This window comes from Vombatus ursinus, unplaced genomic scaffold (genome assembly GCF_900497805.2).
Source record: "Vombatus ursinus unplaced genomic scaffold, bare-nosed wombat genome assembly UNPS02014841.1, whole genome shotgun sequence".
Classification (NCBI taxonomy): domain Eukaryota; kingdom Metazoa; phylum Chordata; class Mammalia; order Diprotodontia; family Vombatidae; genus Vombatus; species Vombatus ursinus.
In genome coordinates, this window is record NW_020954619.1 from 6,549,135 (window position 1) to 6,574,178 (window position 25,044).

At 38.2% G+C, this 25,044-nt stretch overlaps 1 protein-coding gene across 1 annotated transcript in view; it reads left to right on the forward strand.

Annotated features, from left to right (window-relative positions):
* SNX5 (sorting nexin 5) overlaps positions 1-11,109 on the forward strand; it is a 51,598-nt gene extending 40,489 nt beyond the window's left edge. The window contains exons 9-13 of the mRNA XM_027840271.1: positions 1,882-1,921; positions 2,020-2,106; positions 8,529-8,688; positions 9,777-9,862; positions 10,889-11,109. Of these exons, the coding sequence (XP_027696072.1) occupies positions 1,882-1,921; positions 2,020-2,106; positions 8,529-8,688; positions 9,777-9,862; positions 10,889-10,939 (424 nt within the window). The 3' untranslated portion in view covers positions 10,940-11,109. The remainder of the gene's footprint in view (positions 1-1,881; positions 1,922-2,019; positions 2,107-8,528; positions 8,689-9,776; positions 9,863-10,888) is intronic.
* Positions 11,110-25,044: the final 13,935 nt, after the last annotated feature.

Below are 25,044 nucleotides of genomic sequence, written 5' to 3' on the forward strand. Positions count from 1 at the left end.
CAGCTGTTTGTGAGAAGAAATCATACTTTTTTTGTTTGTCCTTCGTTCTTTTAAAATAAAATTAATTTATTTTTAGTTTTCAACCTTCACTTCCATAAGATTTTGAGTTTTAAATTTTCTCCCTCTCCCCAAGATGGTATACAATCTGATATAGGCTCTATGTATACATTCATGTTAAATATATTTTCACATTAGTCATGAAGAAATCATACTTTTGATTAATTTAGTCATGGTAGTGGCTTCTGGCTTAAGAGTCGTAAGATGGAGACAAGATGCCATGAGCAGTTTCTCCTAAAGAGTCTGTTTATTTGTCTATAAAATGAGGGGTTTGGATTTAGAAGTAAGGTAAGGAAAGAAAGAACTGTGGAGTTTGAATGTAGATTGAAGCATACTATATGCTATTTTTTTCTTCTGTTTTGTTTCCTCTTTCTGTTGGTTCTTCCTGTTGGTTCTAATTCTTCCTTACAATATCAATAATGTGAAAATATGTTTAATAGGAATGTATATGTATAGTCTATATCAGATTGTGCTCATCTTGGGGAGGGAGAGGGAAGGGAGGGGGAGAAAAATTTAAAACTCAGAAGCTTATGGAAGTGATTGTTGATAAATCAAAATAAATTAATAAAAAGAAATAAGGTAAGGGCCTTTTCTTGCTTTGCATTTTATAATTTATTTGCATCTCTAACTTTGTGTCAATGTTTTGGTTTTGTTAAATATTTTCAACTGAATTCTCTGCCTGTGATTGTTTCTATATAACACTGTCAATGTGAACTTATTGTTTCTGTTAGAATTCATGTGTGAAATTGAATAAGTCTTACCAAAGGAGTAAAATAGAGCTTTTCAAAATGTTTGATCTGAAATAATAGATATTTTGTCCCAATTACTGATGTAAATCATTTGTAACTGAGTGCCTGACCCTGGTTTGTGACCATGAGGTTTTGAATTCAGAAAAATATGTTGTACCCGCATTTAAGGTCTTGGCTATGTTAAAATATAAAACTGAGGCTGGTAATAGCTTATTTTTTTTCTTTAAATACATTTGTATTGATATCTTTTGTTTTTGTAATGTTTGTATTTCCCATTGTATCCTTCCCTCATCCCCTTACAGAGCGCCATCCCTTATACTAAAGAAAAAGTTCTGTGAAACTAACCAATAGATCAGAAAAGTCTGATGCAATATTCTTTATCCACAATCCACCATTTGTGCAGAAAAGTGGGAGGTGTCTCAGATCTTTGTTTTGTGGCTAAATTTTTGGCAGTTATAATTTTGCAGGCAGTTTTGATGTTTTGTAATTCTCTGATTAAAATTGTGTAATCGGTGAGCATATTGTTTTTCTGTTTTTGTTTATATCAGTTTCATATAAGTTCCCCTGACTTTTCATATTCCATTTTGTTTCATGTGTCACAATTTCTTAAGCCATTCCCTAATAAATGGGCATCTACTTTGTTTCCATTTCTTTGCTACCACAAAAAAAAAAATTTGCTGTAAATAATTTGTCATATATAGGATTTTTCTTTTATGCCTTCCAGTGAAAGAGTCAAAAGATGTGAACCTTTTGGTCACTTTGTGAATTTCCAAATTGTTTTCTAGAATGTTTGAACTAAAGGTGATAGTTTTTAAGTGCTAGAAACTTAACCTTTTTATTTAGTGCATGGTTTTTGTTTTTGGAAGATGTGGTGGAACTGTTCTGTTTGTGTAAGGATGGGCAAGGCAGAAATTCCCTAATGTATAGCGCTTGCTGAATGCAGAAGACAGAAATGTCCTTAATGTAGTTAGTAGTAATCTATTGGATGGTAAAAGATTTACATCAGGCTTCATAAAAGAGCAAATATTCTGTGAGAAATCAAGGCAATTGACCTTTTATGTCTTTTCCCCTCCAGATATTTACTGAAAGTTGCTGAGCTATTTGAAAAGCTAAGGGTAAGTATATGTTTAACCCCCCCCCAAAAAAAAAAATTTGATTTCTCATTGGGCAAATAGTGACTGGTTCTTTTATTTGTTTTTGTTCCTTTTTATAGAAAGTGGAGGGTCGAGTATCATCAGATGAAGATTTAAAACTGACAGAGCTCCTCAGATATTATATGCTCAACATAGAAGCTGCTAAGGTAAGGATTGAAAACTCTTTACAAGTTCTGAACTAAAACAGATTGGTTCAGGTTCATCTAAGTGACTCTAAAAATTTAGTCACTTATTGACCTCCCTATGATGGGGTCATAGAAGTTTATTTACAATTTGTAGCATAAATTAAGACGTTTTACTGAAAACCCAAACTATTTCTGGAGTTTTGTTCTCTTTAAATAACTCCATATGTGTGTTAGATTTTAAGAGCCAAGTCAATCAGTCAGCAAGCATTAATTAAGCAATTAAGCATGTACCATATATCAGACCCCAGAGATACAAAGACAAATAAAAAAACAAAACAGTCCCTGCCATCGATGAGCTTACCTTCCACTGGGGGGAGATGACATGAATTTAAGTGTATATAGATCACGATACAAGATCAGTGGGGGGTGGGGTGATTAGGGAGGGGCTGTAGCATTTGGTATAGAGAGAAGGAAAGGCCTCATAGAGATGGTAGTGCCTGAGCCAAGCCTTGAAGGAAGTAACAGATTCTGGACGGTGGTAGTGTGTGGGAGTGCATGGGCGGAGGGGTCACTAGTACAGAGTCACAGAGAGAAGAAAATGGGGCATCATGTAAAGAATAGCAAAAAGGCCAGGTTGCCTAGACTGAGGGAGGAAAACTAGTTTGGTTTACTGAGGCTCTGTATAAGGAGCAGATCTGAAGCAGAGCCATAAAAACTGTTAAGTAAAAGATGATCCAGGGAGGCTTAGAAGAAGAATCGAGAATAATCATGATGTTTGGGAGTGCCAAGGAAATGTTTTTGTTGTCTTGATTAGAGTCGTCTCCCTGGGGTATATATCCAAACATAATGGACAACTTCTTGAAACTCTTCAGAGTCTGGATGGTGACCACTTACTTCTGGTGATTCACATGAGTTTATGCCCTAAAAGATAGGGAAGACAAGATCTTAGTGAAAGATGGACTGCACCTAACAAAAGCTTGTAAAGATGTACTTACCTGGTGTCTTAAAATCTCAGCAAAAGGGCTTTCAATAAATGGTGATGAGGCAAGGAGAAAACAACCTGGATATATCCACCAAGCTCTAGCTGCCCTATAGAATAGTTAGAGTGAAAGAAGACGTGTAGTAGTTGAGGCACCCATATGTTCACATAGACAAACCTATGGCCTTAAATGTTCAAAGTTCAGGCAGCAAGCAAGGTGATATAGAGGCAAATTTAACCTAATAGGTATCACTAAGACTTGAAAGGGCAAGATCCATGCCCAGAATATATCCAGCCACAGCTGGATCTACCTATCTATCTTCAAAAAGAACAGGATAGGTAAAATGGGGGCAAGGAATAAGGTGGGTAACATTGACTATTAAGAAATTCATGAAGAAATCAGGAAAATCAAAGGGGAAAAAGACTGGTGGAAACCATTTGGCTGAAGATTAATGGAGGGAGAAAAAGATCTTCTGGAGAGTATACTGAGCTGTTTGGGAAAAGAAATCACATGCCCAGCACAGAGGCATAATGTAGTATTGATGAGGGACTTTAATTATTCAGATCTTTGCTGGCACTCTCTTTCTGCCAAAACCAGAAGAGTTAATACCTTCTTGCCTTAATGATGGATAATTTCATTCTTCAAATGTTGGATGAACCAACCAAGAACCTGGTATTTTACAAATAGGGAGGAACTAACTGGTTGTTTAGGGTATAACCTGTTTGTTTGTTTTTGAGGGTGAGGGTAGGGGGGAGGGGCATGGAGTTAGAGGCCAGAAAAGATGAGCATAGTCTGATATGTACCCTTTTTTGAGGAATACAGATTTCAAAAGGTTAAGAGGAAGATAGGTAGGATTATGAGGATTAAAATCCTATAGGAGAAATCATTCCTGAAGATATGGCCAGCTCTCAAGAATGAAATTCCGAAGACACAGAAACAATTCTGAAGAAAAATAAGAATTGTCTAAAAGAGACTGATGTGAGTACATGGAGAATCCATCAAGAATTTTAAAGATATATATATATATATATCTCTCTCTAAAAGATGGAAGGACAGGTAGCAAGATGAACACAACAGGTTTGGCATAATATAGCTAAAGCACAGAGTGAATTGAGACTGGTGATTAAAAACTGATGACAGCAGAAAGAGGGGAGTCAGCTATATTGAAGGGGGAGGGGAATCAAAGAAGGGTTAGGGCTGACAACAAAAGGTGGACTTGCTCAGTTCTGATTTTTTTCCCCCAATTTTTCTGCCAAAGAAAATGACTTTTGAATGGGAAAAAACAGGAAAAACATAACTAGTAGGCAGTGGAATAAAAGTAAGGAGACAGTAGGAAAACACCAAGACGTAACTTCACTCAGTTGAACTACCTTCAGCTGGTACTAATACTTGATTGAACCACACATTTAGGTTCTGACAGAACTGATACAACTGCTGAGCCGTTGTCACTTATATATGAAAGATCATGGAGCTCTGAATCATTGATGGTTAGAAAAATGCAAATTAAAACTACTCTGAGCTTTCACCTCTCACCATGCAAATTGATTGTTCTTAAATTTTGTCATCTTTGCCCAGGTTGGAGGGGCTGGGAAAGACAGGCAAATTAATGTTCTCTGAAGTGGTCCAAACATTCTGGATATCAGTTTGGCATTGTACAGGAAAAGTGACTAAACTGTCTGTATTCCTTGACCCAGAAATCTCATGACTGCGTATATAACCCCAGTGAAATAAAAAACTGAAACAAAGGTCAACTAGATAGCAGAATATTTATAGTATCACTCTTTGTGATGGTAAAGAACGAGAAATAAAACGGGTGCCCATTGGTTGGCAGTTGGCTGGAAAACAGTGCTATGTGAATAACAAAATATTACTGTGTAAATATGAGGAATTCAGAGAAACACTGGAAGGTGTATTTGAACAAATGCAGAACTAAAAACAGTATACATAATCACTGCAAGAAACCAAATAAACCAGTCCATAAAAGCAAGTCAAACTATGAGTAACTGGAAAAACAAACAAAGGTCCTAGAGAACACAGGTAATGGAACCCTGTGCTGAAGTGCAGTCATGGGTCTCCCCCATCCCCCAGAGAAGAGAGGGACTACTAGGATGGGGTACTCTATGTGTTGTCAGGTGTTGCGAATATTTTTGCTTAACTGTTTTCCTTTGTCACAAGGAAGGGTTCAATCTGGAAGGACAGGAGGGCAGTTAAACACTTTTTATGGAGCTTGTATTCTATTGACCTATCAATTTGATATGGTCTAAAATTTTGCCATGAATTGAAGATGGTGAATCTCTAGAAAAGGAAGTAGTGATCACAAAGGGGCTCATATGACTTAATCAACAACAAATGATGACAGACTAATCTCGATTCTTTTGTCCCCCCCCTTTTTTTTTGACAGAATAAGTAAATGTGTCATTCTTGGGGGAAAGATGAAGGAATAGAGGCTAGTTACTAGTCTAATTAGATGAATTTGGATTGGGTTGATTGGCTGGATTCAGAAGTTGTTAATGGCTTGATGTCAGTTATAGGTGATATTTGCTGGAGTGGCTCAGGGATCTGTGCCTGTGTTGTTTGATGTGCTATCAGTAGGGGAAGAGAGGGAAACAAGCATATGTGAAGTGCCATGTGCCAGTCACTGTGCTATGGACTTTACAGATACCTCATTGGATCTTCACGACAACCATGGGAGATGGATGTTATTATTGCCCCTCTTTTATGGATTCAGAAACAGGCAGTTAAGTGACTTGCCAGGGGTCACACAGCTAGTTAGTGTGTGGGGCTGGGTTTGAACTCAGATTCCTGACTCTAGGCCCAGTGGTCTGTCCACTGCACTGCCCAGTTGTTACTGACTTATGGATAAAAGTTTATGTGGTGGGCTTATCAAGTTTTCAAATGACAAAGCTGGAATGGATAGATTGCATACTGGATTAGTCAGGATTCAAAGATATCCTGATGGGCTAAACGATTGGGCTGAATTTCATCAGATTACATTTAATAGGGGTAAATGTAAAATCCTGCTTGGGTTCAGTAATCCACTTCAGGTACAAGATAGGCCAGCATGGTTAGGCGATTGTCTGAAAAAGATCTGGCAGGGGATCTTAGTGGATTGCAAACTGAGTAGGCTACACTAAGGGATTTGTAGCTTTGAGGAAGAAAGGGCTGAGAAGTTCCTCCATACTCTATCTTAGACAGACCATGTGTGGGCTATGGGGTTCAGTGCTGGGTGTACCAGGTTGCGATGGATACTGAGAAGGAAGAGAGTCTCCAGAGAGGGCAGCCAGAATAATGACCAGAGTCTTCTCTGGGTGTGAGGATGGGCAAAGGGACTGGGGATGCTTAGGTTGGAGAAGGGAGTCCTTGGGTAGCATATTTAGAAAGCTGTCATGTGGAAGAAGGATCAGACTTAGTCCATTTGGCCCCAGAGGTAGAACAAGGAGCAGTGTGATATTGTGAAAACTTCCTAAGCATTATAGTTGTCCAAAAGTGGAATGGACTGCCTCAGAGGCTGAATGACCACTTGGGCAGGAGGTTGTGGTGTTGGGAGTTCTGGTGGCTGCTGAGACCTCGCTGACAAGTTCTCTAAGCTACAACTTTTTTTTTTATGATTTCCACTTGATAGAGTGAGCTTTGAGACCTTTTACCTCTAGGAGGTAGTAACTTCTATGACTTAGGAGCTTTTGTTTCCATCTGCATCTTCTATGACTTAGGAGTTTCATATCTTCCTTCCCTGTAAATGTTTTCTATCAAGTAGTGGCTTTGCTGTTTCCTTGCTTTGACCTTTGGCAAGACACTGGGTTTCTGTCTCTTCATCTGTAAAATGAGAAGGTTGGACCAGTTGATCCCTCAGGTGCCATCTGGTTTTAACATTATATAGTTCTGGTTAATCTTTAAATCAAAACTATGAAGGGATGAATTCTTTTAGGGATTTATTAGCATTGTGACTTAACTGATAGATGAATCCTTACTTCAGTTTAATGGACATATTAAGCACCTGACATTTGGAAGGTGAGAGGCAGCATGCTGTGGTGGAAGGCTGATGGTGGAGTCAGGGAGACCTGGGTACAATCCACCATGGGCCAGTCATGACTTCTCAGGGCCCCTAAGTAACAGACTGAAGTTACACACTAGTTTCTCATTTTTGTTGATGGAAGGAGTTGCCACATCTGGAGTTCCCCATACTGATGAAATCACCAGTCTGCACTAAAGATTTCTGCAGGACTTGAGGGCTACATAGGCAAAAGGATGCTCCTTCCAGATTGAACCCTCCCTTGTGACAAAAGAAAACTGTTAAACAAATATTCAGAACACCTGACAGCACATACAGTATCCCATCCTAGTAGTCCCTCACTTCTGGGGGGTGTGGGGGGGTGTCTCCATTATCTGTTCTTTAGGACCTTCACTGGTTTTTCCAGTTACTCATAGTTTGGCTTGCTTTTATGGATTGGAAGACATAGTGTGCATAAAGTATTCAAGGGGAAAAGAGAACTAATATCTGGGAGGTTGGCGGGGTGTTAGGAAAAGCCTTGTGTAAGATGGGATGTCTAAGTTGTGTTTTGGAATAAGTGAGGCATTCTGAAAGGCAGAGGTGAAGAGGGAGATGAGACCTACAAATGGAAGACAGTGTGTCTAATAAAGTGTGTGGAGATGGGATCTCATGAGGAAGAGTGAGCAAATCAGCTTGACCAGAACAGACTGTGTAAAGGGAAGGATAATGAAATGCTTGGAAAGGTAGGTAGAAGCCATATTGAAGAGGACTTTAAATGCCAGACTGAGGAGTTTGTCTTTTATCTAAGAGGTATTTTGATTAGAGGGGAAATTTGGTCAATTTGGTGTTTTAGGGATACCATTTTTGTGTCTCGGATGGATTGGAGAGGCCGGGAAACCAGTTAGGAGGCTGTTATCATATTGCAGTAGTCCAGGCTAGATATGATAAGGACCTAAGAGGGGGGGTGGGTGTTTGTGTGTGTTGGCAAAATCAGTAAGACTTAGGTGGGGGGGGAGGGTGGTGGCAGTGAGGAAAGGATGATTCAGAATAGAACTTGGATAGCTAAAAGGAGAATGATGTCATTGACAAATTGGGGGGATGGATGGCTTTGGCGGGGAGGAAATAAAATGAGTTCTATTTCGGACAGGTTGAATTTAAGATAGCTATAGGTCGTGCAGGTGAAGTTTTCTAGCAGGTATTTGCTAACATAGGATTTATATACCAGTCATTACTAACATTATAATGAGACCAGTTCTAAAATATATCTTGTATATTTTTTAAAAATACCTACAATTAAGCCATTTTACTTGTGAAATATTAACAACATAAACTTTAATTTTATGTCATTATAGTATGGCTAGTTTAGAATAATTCTATTTACTTAAAAGCAGTGTCATATTTTGATTCTTTCCCTCCATGTGTATGCTTGGAGTTATAAAAAGAAAGTTGAATTGTCCTGTGTGTCTTCTTTCCAGGATCTTTTATACAGACGTACAAAAGCCCTCATTGACTATGAAAACTCAAACAAAGCTCTGGACAAAGCCCGGTTAAAAAGCAAAGATGTCAAACTGGCTGAGGCACACCAGCAAGAATGCTGTCAAAAATTTGAACAGCTTTCTGAATCTGCAAAAGAAGGTAGAATGATGCTTATTTATCAACAGGTCTCTATAATTTAGCTGAGTTGGGCCCTCTTATTAGAGCATGTACTACAGCTCTTGGATGGTTTAGTGTTTGCTGTGGAGTGGATTAATCTGCTACAGGGTTGGCAAGAAACTCTGAAGATACTTGTGTACATCGAGTGCTAACTGTGATTACAGACAGAGGTGTTGTGGTGGGTGTGAGTAGATGTTTAGCTCAACTTTTCTTAATGTGTTTCTTACACACTTTAGAGTTGAATTTTACTTGGGGATGTCTGCATAAATGTCCATGAGTTAAAGGCTAGGTAAAATGTAGCATAAACCAAACCTTTTGACTTTTATGTTTAGCATTATGGCTAAAACTAACTTCTTTATCTAATCTTAATCTTCTTTAATGGATTGAAATGGCATTCTTGTACAATACAAATCATCACCCAGTCCTATGAGTGATTGAACATACTAAGTGCAAAATTTATCATTACTCTCCATCTGTAGGCAGACACTTTTAGTTGTGTTTTTGTAATGTTTTGCCTGGAATTAATTTTTCTTCACCCCCATTTAAGTGACTTTCTATTTTCTAAAAGCATGTTACTAAAATTTGTACCTTGGAGGACATATATAAACTATAAAAAGTTAGGAAGCTGCTTTATATACCAGGAGAAAACACAGTTGCTCTTGATACTTGACTAAAATTGAATGCGGTTACATTGCAAATGTGGTGGTGTTTCAGATTTATTCTCTCCAATTAATGGGATTGTCTCCTATCTCTAGACTTACCATCTTAGCTTTGTTTTACATCGTCACTTATACAGTAAAGATGCTGTGAGACATTTAAACTCATGATTTATAAAGCATATAGGTTTACGTCTTTATCTAGAAACACCAGTATTCTTCATCGATGATGTAGCTTTGGGATGGTGTTCTGAATAGAGATAAGATACTCATTTTTTGCATCTTAATTTTCTAGTTATAGTTCCTGATTGCCTTGTGAGTGATTATAACTTTAAAATCTTAGCATTTCTATAGTGTAAAGGGAACATGCAAATTTTTCAGGTTTTTAAAGTTGAACATTTGTCTCTCCTGTAGAACTGATCAGTTTTAAACGGAAAAGAGTGGCAGCATTTAGGAAAAACCTAATTGAAATGTCTGAACTGGAAATAAAGCATGCAAAAGTAAGTTTTATCTTCAAGTTGAATTATTACGTAGTACCAATTTTTATTTCATGAGCTGAGGAGCAGAAGATTGCTCTTTCTTCACTGATAAAATTTTGTGCCATGTGTCTCAGCAGAACTATAGCTGTATCTCACATCGTGTTGATTGGCTTCATCAGAATATATCATTGCACAAAATAACATTACTGGGAGCTAAGCATTAGAAAGAAAGTTTGGTATAAGAGTGTCCCATTTCTTGTGCTCGCATCTTGTTAAAAACTAAAAATTGAGGGGCAGCTCGGTGGCGCAGTGGATAGAGTGGGAATCTCCTGGTAGGAAACACTGGGTTCTCAGGAGGAGTCCAAGCTGCCCAGTTCCCATAGTTGTCAAACGGAGATTGGGTTGGACAAAAGAGCTTGACCTAATGATGTTAGATTGAGTTTGGGTACCTTTTTAATGATGGAATTTAGTTTTAACGTGTTAAAGACTTTGCCATTATCCATCATTGAAGGGTCATTTATAGGGTATGCCCGTATTTGATGAAAACAATATTGTGAAAAATCATGAAGTAACATGACACTAACTTATGTTCTTGTGTATTCTGACACCATGATTCTCATACTTATTTGATTGTGTAAACTAAAGAGGACAAAGACTGAATTAAGGACCACTTGTTTGTACTGGTTTTCCTCTATAAAAACGAAACCATTCTCCTAACAAATGAGAAATAATGTTGCTTTTGAGAGAGCAATATGTTATCTATAGAAATGTGGAAGTGAAATCTCTATAAACCACGAAGAAACTCCAGGCTCTATTTCAGGATCTGAAGAGAAGCAACATAAAGTAGAAAGGAGTTGGAGATCTGAAATTTAGCATATCATTAGAGTAAGGTATTCACACCAAGCTGTGTACCTGGTTCTGAATTTATCTAATGGAAAAGTCAATTCAAGTGGATTTTAGTTATCTTCTGGGGCTAAGCATTTTAAGATAGATGTGACTAAGTGACTTATTAGACTGCCTCATAGCTGTTTCTCCCCTTCCTTCTAGAATAATGTCTCCCTCTTGCAAAGCTGCATTGACCTTTTCAAGAACAACTAAGTTGCCTTTACTCTGAATGAACCTGAATGAACTGAAGATGAATGTGAAAACCAGCATCAATTGCACTCAATTTCATTAGCCATTGAAGATTTATTTTTACTTCTGACTAAAACTTTAGTCTAAAAATTTATATGAATAAATATTTTGCTTTCTGAGAAATGACTAATACATAACCATGTTTAAATTTTTTTAGAATTTTCCTTTGAGTTAAATTGCATGTATGTTATTTGGACATAGCTAACCTTTCTGTCAAATACATTTAATACCTCAAAGTGGACAGAGTACAAGTCCTAGATTCTAAATAATTCTTTTAAATGGTATAAAGAAAGGTACCTGAAAATGTGCCTGTTGGAGCAAAGCATTAGAAAGAGAGTTTGTTATAAGAATGTCCCATTTCTTGTGCTCCCATCTAGTTAAAAACTAAACGTTGAGGGGCAGCTAGGTGGCACAGTAGATAGAACACCAGTCCTGGAATCAGGAGGACCTGAGTTCAAATGCGGCCTCAGACATATTACACTCACTAGCTGTGTGACTCTGGGCAAGTCACTTAACCCTGATTGCCTCACCAAAAAAAACCCCCAAAAAACAAACAAAAAAAAACCAATTGAAAATTAAACATTGGAATTAGGAGACAATTATGTACAACAAAACATTGTTCTGCTTAAGAGATGAATTACAGGTGTCCAAACATTCCTTTTTAAATCAGATTTTTTCCCCCTATTATTCTCATAGTTCTTTAACCACCTCAAGTATTTATATTATATTGGGAGATCAAGGATATTTCATTAGATTTATTTTTGTAAGTCATCTTGTACAGGATAGGTTTTGTAGTTGGAATATAAATACACTTGGAGAAGAGAAATTTTCTCCTATTTAGAGTGTCACCAATTTAGGAGGGGAGAGGAAAATACCTTAAGGGTATGGAAAACAGTACAGTGGCCTAGTATATAGTATAATTGGCCATATTGGTTTTTTTTTTTAACTACTCCTGCTGCTTGGTATGGAGGAGCATAAAAATCCATTTAAGAGGGGGCTTGTGTGTGTCTTTCTCTTTCCTTTTTTTGTCTGTTTTGTTTTTTACACAAACTGGTTTATTGCAAAATGTATAATAAAACATAAAGAGAATACTTCCTGGAATTTCCTGTTTTTTAATTTTTATGTGTCAAAAGTATATCCTATCCAAGTCTCTGAATTCTTTTATAATTTGAAACTGTCTTAATTACAGTTGGTTAGAGATCAGTAAATGTGACTCTTTTTGATGGGTTGGGAGATGAGAGTGCAAGGGGACTGACTGCAGGATGTTGATTGAGAGTTGTGTATGAGCTGCTCTTAAGTCAGTGGGAAAAGCTAAACTAGAATGTAACTGCTAGAAAACCCTCTCCAGTACTTAACTCTGAGTCATCATTTTTGCAGTGGTCATGAATGCCACAGTGACCTAACATGGGGCTCCATAAAGCACATATTTCTATATTCCCAATTGCCATTTCCCAAAGAACTTACTTTGGAAAGAAGAGAATGAATTGGGAGTGTTTAGGCTATTTTCAGTAAACAGAATGGGTTGGTCGGGAGGGGAGAGGGAGAAGTTCATTCTGAGCATGGAGAAAGGGACAACGGTAAGAGGGAAGGATGAGAATGAGGCAGTAACCATTCACTTTAACTCTGCTGTAGTGTAATGTTGGGGAAGGAGTGTAGAAGAGCTGGGAATGGAAGGCCAAATTGTGGAAAGCCTTGCATTCTAGGATAAGGTGGTGGTGTTCCTTTGTTTCATAGGCAATGGGAAACTCCTGAAGGCTTTTGAATAAGTGAAAGGATTGAGTAGGGTGATGTTTCAGAAAGATTGCTCTTAAAGCAATATAAGTGATAGATTAAAGAGGGATAAGAGGCTAAAGACAGGAAGATCAGTTGGGACTATAATAAGAGATTAATTATGAAACCAGGAAAGGCATGGAACTTAGAGAATCATGTAATTGTAGGGGAGAAGGAAGAACTGGAACCAGGGTCTTGAGCTATGATGAAATCAGCAGAAAGGGGTAAGTTGGGAATGAGGGGATAGGCTTCTTTAGAGAAGATAGATCAAATTTTAGAGGAGAGAGGCAGGAGGGCTTTGGACAAAAGTATCCAGTAGGCACTTAGGGTGGTGGGGCTGGAGCTCAGGGGAGATAGTAAGGCTAAAATGGGTGGTTCCCAGGATTGACATGATGAATTGATAATTCAAGAAGTTACAAAATGGGTACAGGCAAGCCTGGTTCTTGGTCCTTGCTGGGAAAAACCACAACTGGTAGTGGGAAATAGGGTGGCAGTCACACTTTAGGCACATAGGGTTTGGAGACAAAAAGCACAGTAAGTACAGAGACAGTGGTGCTGTGTCCAGAGGCAAATGGCATGGGGAGGAAGGCGAGTCATAGAACCACAGATTGGAGTTGGGGAGCATTGAAGCACGTGGACTCTCGCCTATCTCACCGCTGGGGTGGTGGGACAGGAATTTGGGGTCTTTTTTTTGGGGAAGGGAATAGATTAATCTGTGCCACTGGATTATTGCATTAGCACAGCCAGATCATTTCAAAGAAGATCTGTAAAACTTTAACATGTCCACATAATCTTAAAATCAGCACAGGTCTGTGGAGATGTGGAATTTGTGGTTCATTTATATATAGGACCAAAAGGCTTTGCCAGCAGACCCTAGATGGCCATCCTTGATCACATATTACCAGGATTTGAATTTTAGTTAATACGTGATATGATTTATAGATTATGCTCCTTTGATCTTTGGGACAGTTTGTGTATGACTTCTGGGTTCTCCTTTGCAGCCTTCCTGCTATTGCGCCTTTATAACAGGCTACTTATAAACTAATTTACCTCACTAGAAGCAGGGAGGGTGGCCAGGGAGACCAGAGCAAGATACAGTTTTAATATAGATGATAGTTGTAAATATGGGAGTAGATGACTAGATCACCAGGGGGAAAGTGTAGAAAGAGAAGACCCTTTGTAAAGATTCAGCTAGTGAAGAAGACTGAAAAGTGCTAAATTGGGGGGGTGAGGGTGCAGGATGTGGAAATAGGTAATTAACAAGTTAATTAAGCTCCAATTGCTGGGAATACAAAAAAGTAATGAAACCATCTCTGCTTTCAAGTGGCTTACATTGTATTGTGAGTGTAGAGATAAATGCAGCATATGTAGAAAATGAATATAGATTGTTTGGGAGCAGAGGTAGGGCAAGACAGTGGCCGGTGATACCCAGAAGGCCTTTGTGTAGCACATGGCACTTAAGATGAACTTTCAGTGAGGCTAGGGATTCCATGAGGGAAGATGGGGTGCTAGATTTAGAGCTAGAAAGAAATGCAAGAGTCGTAGAGGCATGGAAGGAGCTGGGCCATCTGGAGTTGTCTTGACTTTTATCTTGCCACTGGACTCCAAATAACTGGAGGAGACAGTGAGACTAAGGACTTTTCGCAGCTCTGCCTCACTTAAATCCTATTCACTCACAAGTCAAGACATCACCCTCCTGATGTCAAAGGTCCTCTTTGAGAACAAAGGATGAACAACAACAACAGGCCAGGAAATTGCAATAAGAGGGAAACATTAAGGATCAGGATCTTGGAGGTGGATCAGTTTCAAGTGATGGTGAAGTCTAAGGTACAATGGAAGTGGAGGTCATTGGAGTCAAGGATACTGAATTGAGGAATTGAGTGGCCATGTTGTTGGGTTATCAAAGTTAACATTGGAGTCATCCACCATAAGGATGATTGTAGAAGTTGGAAATGAGAGGAAGACCAAGCCAAGTGCTAAAGAGGAAGGTGGAAGAGTATCTTGGAGGTTCAGTGATTGGCCCCAGGACTGGGTGATAGGATTGGATGGCATTCTGTCCAAGAAAACAGGTTATTGAATAATGGTGACAAATAAGGGTCTTGGAGTGACAATGGCAGTGGGGAGCAAGGAGTATGCTTTGTTTTCCTGTACCAGTGAGTCATGGGGTGTGAGAAGAGCCACCTTCATTGGAGAGGGTGTCAGGGGTGGGATATATATCAGAGAAAGCCAGATTTCAAATAGTGAAAGGAGGAAGAAGAGATTGAGAAAAAAGAGGAATTTAACAAAAGAATAAGATCATACTAATAGAGTTCTGCCTAAAGAGTTTTCGAAGAGGTAGAGCTGATGTAACTAGAGATAAGAATGTAGGGAGACCCAGTAGGAGAAAGGGATTTCCATCTAGGCCAGTATTTTTTTTTTTTTTTGAGTTAGGCAATTGGGGTTAAGTGGCTTGCCCAGGGTCACACAGCTAGTAAGTGTCAAGCATCTGAGGCCAGATTTGAACTCAGGTCCTCCTGACTCCAAGGCCAGAGCCATATCCACTTCATCACCTAGCTGCCCCTAGACCAATATTCTTAATCTTTCTTTGTATCATGGATCCCTTTGGCAGCCTGGTGAAGCCTATGTACTTTCTCAGAATAATATTTGCAAATTATTAAAGGAAATGCTAAGATTAGTGAAAATAAAAATGTAGTTTTCTTCTTATTCAAGTTAACAGCCCCTGAAATCTATCCACTGACTCTTTGAGCGGGGGAGGGGGACCCAGTAAATAGTTGTAAATGACAAGGATATCAAGTAATCGACAGATATTTATTACAGGGATTATTAACGTGTAGTCCATGAACCTTTAAAAATATTTTGATGACTGTATTTCAGTAGAACCTGTTTCCTTTGTAATGTGACAGCTGAAAATTTCTGAGACACAGAGTTTCTGGGTAAATTATAATCAGTTTTATTAACTGCATTTAGAAAGCAGTCAACAAAATAGGTTCATTGTTCTCAGTGAACAAAAGAGGCCAAGCCTGTCAAACCTTCAATGTTTATAAAGGCTTTTGTAAAGGGGTTGCACCTGCAGGTGAAAATCATCTCTGATTAGTTAACAAGTAATGAGAGAATGAATATTATAATGAGAGGTGGGCTTATTCCAATATAGGTCTTGGGGTACATGACGCTGAGCACCCACTTTTGGTCAAAGAGACTTATCGATATCTGTATCACCTGTCTGACAAAAGGGAGAATCCACATTTTACCAGAACTGTCTGAGTAAACACAAGGAGCAGGAATCCACCCATTTACCTAAACTTAAATTTTCTTTACTTTCTTTAATTAGATCTTAGCCTTACTGGCTGGGTAAGTCTTACCCAATATTTCCCACAATGGTTGATTTCTGGATGAGGAAGCGGAAAACCCCTTAGTCCTAATTCAATAATTAGTTATTAATATATGAAAGGAATAATCATTTCTCTTTAATCCAATGCATTTTATTGTATTCGTTTAAAAGCATGATTCTGAGGAGTCCATAGGCTTCACCAGACTGCCAAAGAGAACCAGGACACACACACACACACACACAGAAAGGTTAAGAACCTCCTGATTTATTAAATATTTACTATGTCCTAGTCACTGTGCTAAGTGCTAGGGATATAAAAACAAAAACAACCAACTCTAAAAAACAAAATCTACCCCTTTCTTCAAGAAGCTTAGATTCTAATGAGGAGAACAACATAAATAGGTGTAGACATGATACAGCAACCTTAGAAGGGAAGGCACTAACAGCTAAGGGAAGCAGGAGAGGCCTCCTAAAGAAAGTGTCTTTTTTTTATTTTTAAAAAGGCAATCAGAGTTAAGTAGCTTGCCCAGGACCACGCAGTTAGTAAGTGTTTGAAATCAGATTTGAACTCAGGTTCTCTTGACTATAGTGCTAGTGCTTTATTCACTGAGCCACCTAGCTGCCCCTAAGAAAGAAACTTTTGAGCTGAGTCTTGAAGGAATCCAGGGATTCTAAGAGGCAGAGAGGTGAGAAGAGAGCATTGCAGGTCTAGTGGGCAGTCAGTACATAGGCACAGAGACTGGAAATGGGGCATCATGTGTGAGGACCTGTAAGGAAGCCATTGTGTTTATACTATAAAGAAGACAGAGTGTGCACGAAAAAACTAGAAAGATAGGAAAGGGCCAGGTTATGAAGGGCTTTAAACACCAAAAAGAAGACTTTTATGTTTGATTCTGGAGTTAATAGGTAGCAAGTGGTGTTTATTGAGTAGGGGAATGATGTGCTCAGACCCAGGCTTTAGGAAAATCCCTTTGGCAACTTCCCCTTTCCCTGAGGGAGAAGTCTCTAGAGAGGTGAGGTACATAGAAGGCAGGAATTAAGTAAGCCATTTTGCCCCTGATTTTCTAGATACTGGGGCTGAGGGGTGTGGCTGCCATCTGAGGAGCAGCCATGCTCACCAAGGTTTCTTGGCAGCTGCCATCACTGCCTCCACCAAGGCCAGAAGAGCAGCCTTTTCCCAGAAAGGGCATCTGAGGTGACCCGTTGATGCTGAACTTTGCCTTCTGGAGAAATGATAGCTGTCAGTGAATTTTTGCCTATCATGCTCCCCCTCTCCCTGTCCAGGAGCACTTATATCCTATTCAAAGTTTACCTATTTTTGAAAGTTTATTTACATTTTTGCTTGATTAGTATTTAGAGCTAGAATAAGATAAAAGTGTGGCAGAACATAGTGATTTCTGATTTGTGTGTTTCATTACTGAGAATATAGCAGAGAGAAGGCAGTGGGCCAGCTGTTCCATGGAAAAAATGAAATAGAGAAAATAGACTGTCAGAAATTGTTGGAATTTTTTTCTAGCTGGGGTCTCTCGGGCAAAATGAAAGACAATCATTGATTTATATTTCATAAATTCCTAAAGGGAGGTAATAACATGAATCCAGTTCCTCCCTTCTCCTGCCAGGCAAAAGGGGAACTGAGAAGGAATTTCTGACTGGTGGGAGGATGGGCAAATTGCTACTTTGGGTCCTGAGACTTTCACCGTTGTTCTAGTTCACACATGCTCAAGGAGAACCACTCTTCTGCAGGAGTAGAGTCAAGGTAGGTGATTGGAGAGTCAGCTGTGCCTGGAGGATGGAGGAAGGACTGGTGATGCCTGTTGTCCAAGGAGGGGGCAGACAGAAACAGAGTAAGGATCTGATCTTTTATCTCCTGCTTTAGCCCATCAAGTTTTCTCACTTTATACAAATAATACCTCCCAGACACACTACTAAATGATCATCAAATTGTATCATTTGAACCCTCCCCACACCTTATTACCTCAACCTTATTCTTTGTCCTCACCATGGCCTCCAGCCCCTTCACCCCTCAGTGCTTTCTCAGAAGCTGGCATAAAGGAGAAGATAGTGGGAGATGATGTCAGATGAGAAGAAGGGAAAAAGAAGGCTCTTATGGCGAATGGCCTGAACTTTTTTGATGAAGAATGGGGTAAATTGAGGTAAAATGAGGCAAATGAGGTAATTGAGATGATGGAGGAAAGGGGTCCCCAGGGACGTGTAAGGAGAGAAGAGTTGGAACTGTTGCTGTCTTGAATGGGATAGAAAATTAAGGAGGAGTAGAAGGATTGTCTAGCTGCTGTGAGGGCCCATTTGAGATCAGAGTCGTCAATCAACAAGCATTTATTAAGTGCTTACTGTGTTCCAGGCACTGTGCTAAGCATGGGGAATAATAATAATAGCAATAACAATGATAATAGCTAACATTAATGTAGTGGTTACTCTTTGCCAGGCACAGTGCTAAGCATGAGGAATGATGATGATGACGATGATGATGATGATGATAGTTAATGTTTATATAGTGCTTACTATTTGCCAACGTGGAGGTAGCTAAGTGTCTCACTAGACAGAATACTGGGCCTGGAGTCAGGAAGACCTGAATTCAAATCTAGCTTCAGACACTTACTAGCTGTGTGACCCTGAGGAAGTCACTTAATCTGTTTACCTTAATCCACTGGAGAAGGAAATGGTAATCCACTTCAATATCTTTGCCAAGAAAACCCCGTAATGGGATCATGAAGAATCAGACATGACTAAACAGCAACAAATTTGCCAAGCGCTATATTAGGCATGAGGAGTACAAATAAAAGCAAAAAGAAACAATCCCTGCCTTCAAGGAACTTACATTCTAATGGGAAAGCCAATACATAAAATGAACCTCTGAAGCACGAGAGGGAAAGATACAGAGAAAATCCTGGAGGAGAGTCAGAAGTGCAACCTGGAGTGGAATGAAACCTGGGCTTCCTTTTCAAAATAAAGTTGGGAGGAACCAGCCAATCAAAGGTGGGCTAAAGGGGCAAAGGGTACTGTGTGAAGTGTCCCCATATGCAGTGAACTTCCAAGATGAAGACATTTCTGTAGCATTATTGAGAAAATCCTGGAGTAGAATTAGCACTTACAGTGAACCCCGTCAACATGACTTCCTACAATCCTCTTCTGCCACATGTGAATAGGAGTAAAGGAGGTAGGTGGTGGAAGTATTCCAGGATTGGGGTTTGGCAAAGCAAAATCAGTCATCGGACCTGAGAGAAAGGGATTTGAGAGTAGAAGCTAGTGTTAGATTGAACTGCTTCACCTAAGGGTCAAGATTGGAAAGGGAGGAAAGTGTAGCTGGGGGAGAGATGACAACCTGGGAAAGTACCTTGGGGTGCAGGGATTGGGGGTCATAGTGAGGATGAGGAATAGAGCATAGTTCCTCTATGGTCAGAGGTTTAAAACAAAATGAAAATTTCAGTTCTGACCAGTAAGTTTTGTTCCCAACATGTATATCTTTGGTAGAAGAGATGAAAAGGTAGGCTACCATGGGATAAAGGAAATCTGGAGTTCTTTAAAGAGGTAACCCACTTGGGGGTGATAGTAAGATCAAGGCTATCACCATCCCTGAATGTAGTGGGGTTGGAGTAGAGGAGCAAGTCATAGGAGTCAAGTAGATTGAGGAGTTGGGGCATTTGAAGGTACATCTATGTTGAGATAATAGCCACTACAATCTGGATTGGGAGTAAATTTGGATAACTTGAACCTCAAAGGAGGAGAAGTTGCTAGTGATAGTGGCAAAAGGATAATATGGGAAATGGCAATGGGGTAGAGTATTTCGACTGCCTCACCAGGACCAGGGAGTCAGTGGGTATGAAAGAAAGTACAACCAGTTCTGTAAGGGATGGCCAGCCAAGTCCCAGTGAGCACTAGAAGGGAGAAGGAACAGAGATGAAGTGGAAGTCTAATTCTGGAGTAGAGGTTTTAGAAGGCACAGAGGTAGGGGCAGACAGATTTGGAGTGGGACTTTGGGGGCGGGAGGATAGATAGGGCTGAAATGGATGGGAATGTGGAAGCAGAAGGGAAAGGTTTGCTCTTCAGTATGAGAAACAGTATCATTGGGATGAGGAGAATAAAAAGAATTGGGAGCAAAACTTTTACAATAAATATGCATAATCAAGCAAAACAAATTAATACGTTGTTCAATTGTTTCAGTTGTATCCAACTCTTTATGACTCCATTTAGGGTTTTCTTGGCAAAGATATTGGAGTGATTTGCCGTTTCCTTCTCCAGTGGATAAGGTAAACAGAAAGTTACATGACTTGCCCAGGGTCACACAGCTAGTAAGTGTCTGAGGCTGGATTTGAACTCAGGTCCTCCTGACTGTAGGCTTGGTGCACTATCCACTGCACCACAAAGTTACCCCAAATTCATATATTGGCCATGTCCAAAACTATATATTTCTTTCTGCTTCTTGAGTCTATCACCTTATTATCAGGAAATGGGTAGCATGCATCATCACTGATCTTTTGGAATTGTCATTGGTCATTGCATTGATCAGAGTTCTTAAGTCTTTGTCTTTATGATGTTGTTCTTATTATATACGTTGTTCTCCTGGTTCTCTTCATTTTTTTTGCATCAGCTCATACAAATCTTCTTTGGTTTCTCTGAAACTGTCCCTTCTGCCATTCCTTACTGCATATTATTATAGTATATACTATATCTGCTATATTAATTTTTGATAATATGTTTAGATATTCTGCAATTAGTAGATACCCCCTTTACTTTCCAGTTCATTTCTTTTACAAAAAGTGACTATAACTATAACTTTTTTTTTTACATTTTTTTCTTTTTTCTTTGTTTTCTTTGGGCTATTATTTGATTTGTGGGATTGCTGGGTCAAAGGGTACAATTTAGTAACTTCACGGGCATAGTTCCATATTGCTTTCCAGAATAGCTGTACTAATTCATTCCTCTATGAAAAGTGTAATATTATGCCTGTGTTTCTGTAGCTTCCCCTGCCCCATTCTTAATTTTCTTTTTTTCTTCTTTGTCAACCTCATGGTTGTGAGATGCAATCTCAGAGTTGTTTTAATTTGTATTTCTCTAATTATTACAGCATTTTTTTCACATGGCTATTGCTATCTTGGAATTCTTTTGAAACCTGCTTATTCATATCCTTTGGTGATTTATCAGTTCAGGATTCTTATATATTTGGATAAGTTTCTTATATATATTGAAAATGAGAACTTTATCATAGAAACTTGCTGCAAAGATTTTCCCCAGTAAACTGCTATCCTAATTTTGGCTGCATTACTTTTATTTGTGCAACCTAAGTTTTAAATTTATGTAACCAAAATTGCCCATTTTATCTTCTGTGATCTCTTCTATCCCTTGTCATGCACTCTTCTCCTACTGGAAGGTAATTACTCCTCTAGTTTATTTGTAATGAGACTTTTAATATTGAATCATGTATCCATTTGGAGTTTATTTTGCTAAATGATGTGAGCTATTGGTTGAAAGCAAAAAAAAAACAAAAAAAACCCCCCAAACCCCAACACCTCTCAATTATATTAATAAATAAAACTGGGAGCTGGTTTTTTTTTAAGAGGGAACACAATAAAACAGATAAGTTATTAGCTAATTTGATTAAAAAAAGAAGAGAAAAACCAAATTATCAGTATCAAAAAATGAAAAATGGAGAATTCACAAAAAATTAAAAAGAAACAAAAGAAATTATTAGAAAACCATTTTGGCTAATATGCCAACAAATTGACAACTTAAATAAAATGGATGATATTGAATTGATAGAAAAGAAAACAGGGAATTTATATGGCTGAATTTTAGAAAAAGAAATAAATCAATCATAAATGAACATCTAAAGATAAATATAGGTGAACAGATATATTTATTAATGAATTCTATCAAATATTCAAAGACAAACTAATTCTAATATTACATAAAATATTTTTTAAAATTAGGAAGAGAAAAGGCCATATCAAATTCTTCCTATGATACAATATAATTTTGATACCTAAACGAAGGAGAACTGTAACAGAGAAAACTATAGACCAATATCCCTAATGAACACTGATGGAAAAATTCTGAATACATTATTAGTAACAGGGCTATAACAACACATCACATGGGTTATGTACTATGACCAGATTAGATTTATACCAGAATTGTAGAATTGGACAACTATAAATACAATTGAAAATTTTAATAACAAGAACAATGAATATCACATTTTCATAGATGAAGAAAAAGCTTTTGACAAAACATAACCTGTTTCCGCCAAAAACAAAACAAAACAAAACCCAATAGAAAACATAAGAATTAATGGAACTTTCCTTAATATAGTAAGTAATGCCTATCTAAAACCAAGAGCCAGTATTCTATATAAAGGAGATAAACTAGAAGCCTTTCCACTTTAGGGAAGATCAGGAATAAAGCAAAGTTGTCCATTATTGCTACTGCTATTTGATATGGTAGTACAAATGTTAACTGTTGTAATAAGCCAGGAAAAACAAATTGAGGGTATTACAATAATAATAATAGCTACCATTTATATAGCGCTTCAAGTTTCTCAAAATACTTTACAGATATTATCTCATTAAATCCTTACAAAAACCCTGGATCAGGGTACAAAAATACCTGGATTAGGTATTATGTTTATGCCCATTTTACAGATGAGGAAAATGAGTCTGAGAGAGGTTAAGGGACTTTCCCTAGATCCTACCACTAGTAAGTACTTGAGGCCGGATTGGAACTCAGATTTTCCTTGCTCCAAGTCCAATATTCTATCAACTATGCCACTTAGCTGCCTAAAAAAAACTTAATAGCCAGTATTAACATAGTGCTTTAATATTTACAAAGTGCTTTACATATGTTATCTCATTTGAGACTCACAGCAACCTTGTGAGTAGACATATTACCTTGTGATATTATATACCCTTTCTACAGATGGGGAAACTGAAGCATGGAGAGGTTCAGTGACTTTCCCAGGGTCACCTAACAAATAAGGGTCTGAAGGCAGGGCTATAACTCAGGTTTTCTAGACTCTAAGTCCAGAACTCTCTCTGCTCCAAGAATACCTAGATTGAAGTTTGACCTCTATTACCTATTGGTTATATGACCCTGGGCAAATCACTTAACCTCTCAGTGTCCTAGGCAAACTATCCGAAACTATCAGTTAGTTAATAGTCAATAAACACATTAAACACCTACTCTGTGCCAGGTCCTATGGCAAGGGTTGAGGATACAAATAAGAAAAAGATACTGCTTTCCCTCAAGAGGCATATACTCTAATGGCAAAAGATAATACACAAAAGAAAGCTAAAAAGAGAAGGGGGGAGGAAAGTTGACAAAGGGTACCAGGAGTGATAGTAAACAAGTTTAGTCCTAAAAAAGAGGTATGTAAAGGGAACTCCCCTCACACCTTTGCAGAGTATTAGAGTCCATATTTTAGAATATTGGATATAAAGTCTGATTTTTTTTAATCTATTGATCGATGGCATTTTATCTTTTCTTTTTTACTTTAAAAAAAAATTCTGTAGAGTACTGGCCCTAGAGTTAGGAGGATCTGAGTTCAAATATGACCTCAGACACTTAGTAACTGTATGACCCAGGGCAAGTCACTTAAAAAAAAGTTCGTTGTTATAAGGTATAGCTCTCTGAGAGGTAAAAGGCAAAGGGATACAAGGGGAAATCTAGGTGACATTAAAACAAAATATATTAATAAAAATCTCTTTTTTAAAAAAGGAAAAAAATGTATTTTAAATTCCTACCAGTAATCTTTCTCTGTTTTATGAAAATTGGGACAATACTTGTCCATCTTTTGCATTATGGAACCTTTCCCATATTCTATGATTCCTTAAATATTGCTTCTTATAGATGAGTGATCATATCTGTAAGTTCTTTTAGGACCCTGGGTTTGGAGACCTGACTATATTTAATGCAGTTACACGCTCTCCAGCGCTCCACTGATTTGTCCTGGGCTTCAGTTCCCTGATCCTTTTTGTGCCTTTCTGAGTTTTAAGATCATTCTCCTTGTTGGAGAAGACAAAGAAAATACAAATTGCTCAGCTCTGTGTTCTCTCTATCATCTGCTAACTAGAAGGACTAGAATTTTAAAATACATTGAAGGATCAAGCTGTGTCAATTAATGGTGAATCTATACCTACTAGAGAAAGTAGGATGAGAATTTTTATTTCAAAATAAAATGATAGCATCTGCTTGTAATTATTCGTACAGAAGTGCGTTTGCCTCTATAGGAGAAATTATAGTAAATTACAGTAAAATTGTAAGATATCATAAAAGATTCTTGCACTAATTGACATAATTGAAAATGGAAGATCTTTCTACCATTTGCTCTGAGTAGTGGAACGCTCCTGTTTTTCTATTCTTTCCTTGTGACATCTAAGTAGCGCAGTGGATAGAGCGCAGAGCCTGGAGTCAGGAAGACCTGAGTTAAAATCCAGCCAGAAGATACTTTCCTAGCTGTGTGACTCTGGACAAGTCACTTAACCTCTTTTTGCCTCAGTTTCCTCAGCTGTAAAATGGGGGTAATAATAGTACCTACCTCAAGCAAGATAACATATGTAAAGTACTTTGTAAATATTAAAGCACTATATTAATGCTAGCTATTATGGTTTTTTCAGTCAGTTAAGTGGCAGAGTTGTGCAAATCAAATGAGATGATATTTGTAAAGTGCTTAACAGTGGTTGGTACTTAGTAGGCACTTAATAAATGCTTGCTCTCTTTCACCTTTTTGTCTTTATCTGACCATTTAGTTCATATTGTTCATTTCCTGAGCTATTTTTACTGTAAAAACCACTTCATTACTTTGTAGTCACACCCTACATATCAATGCCATTCAGTAGCTGTAGAAGGAGAGATAACAGATGAACAGTTGGGGTGTATGCTAGCATCCATGATATGTAAAAAGAACCAAGTGTAGTGTATACTTTGTGGAAGATACATGGGAGAATACAGACAAGAATGA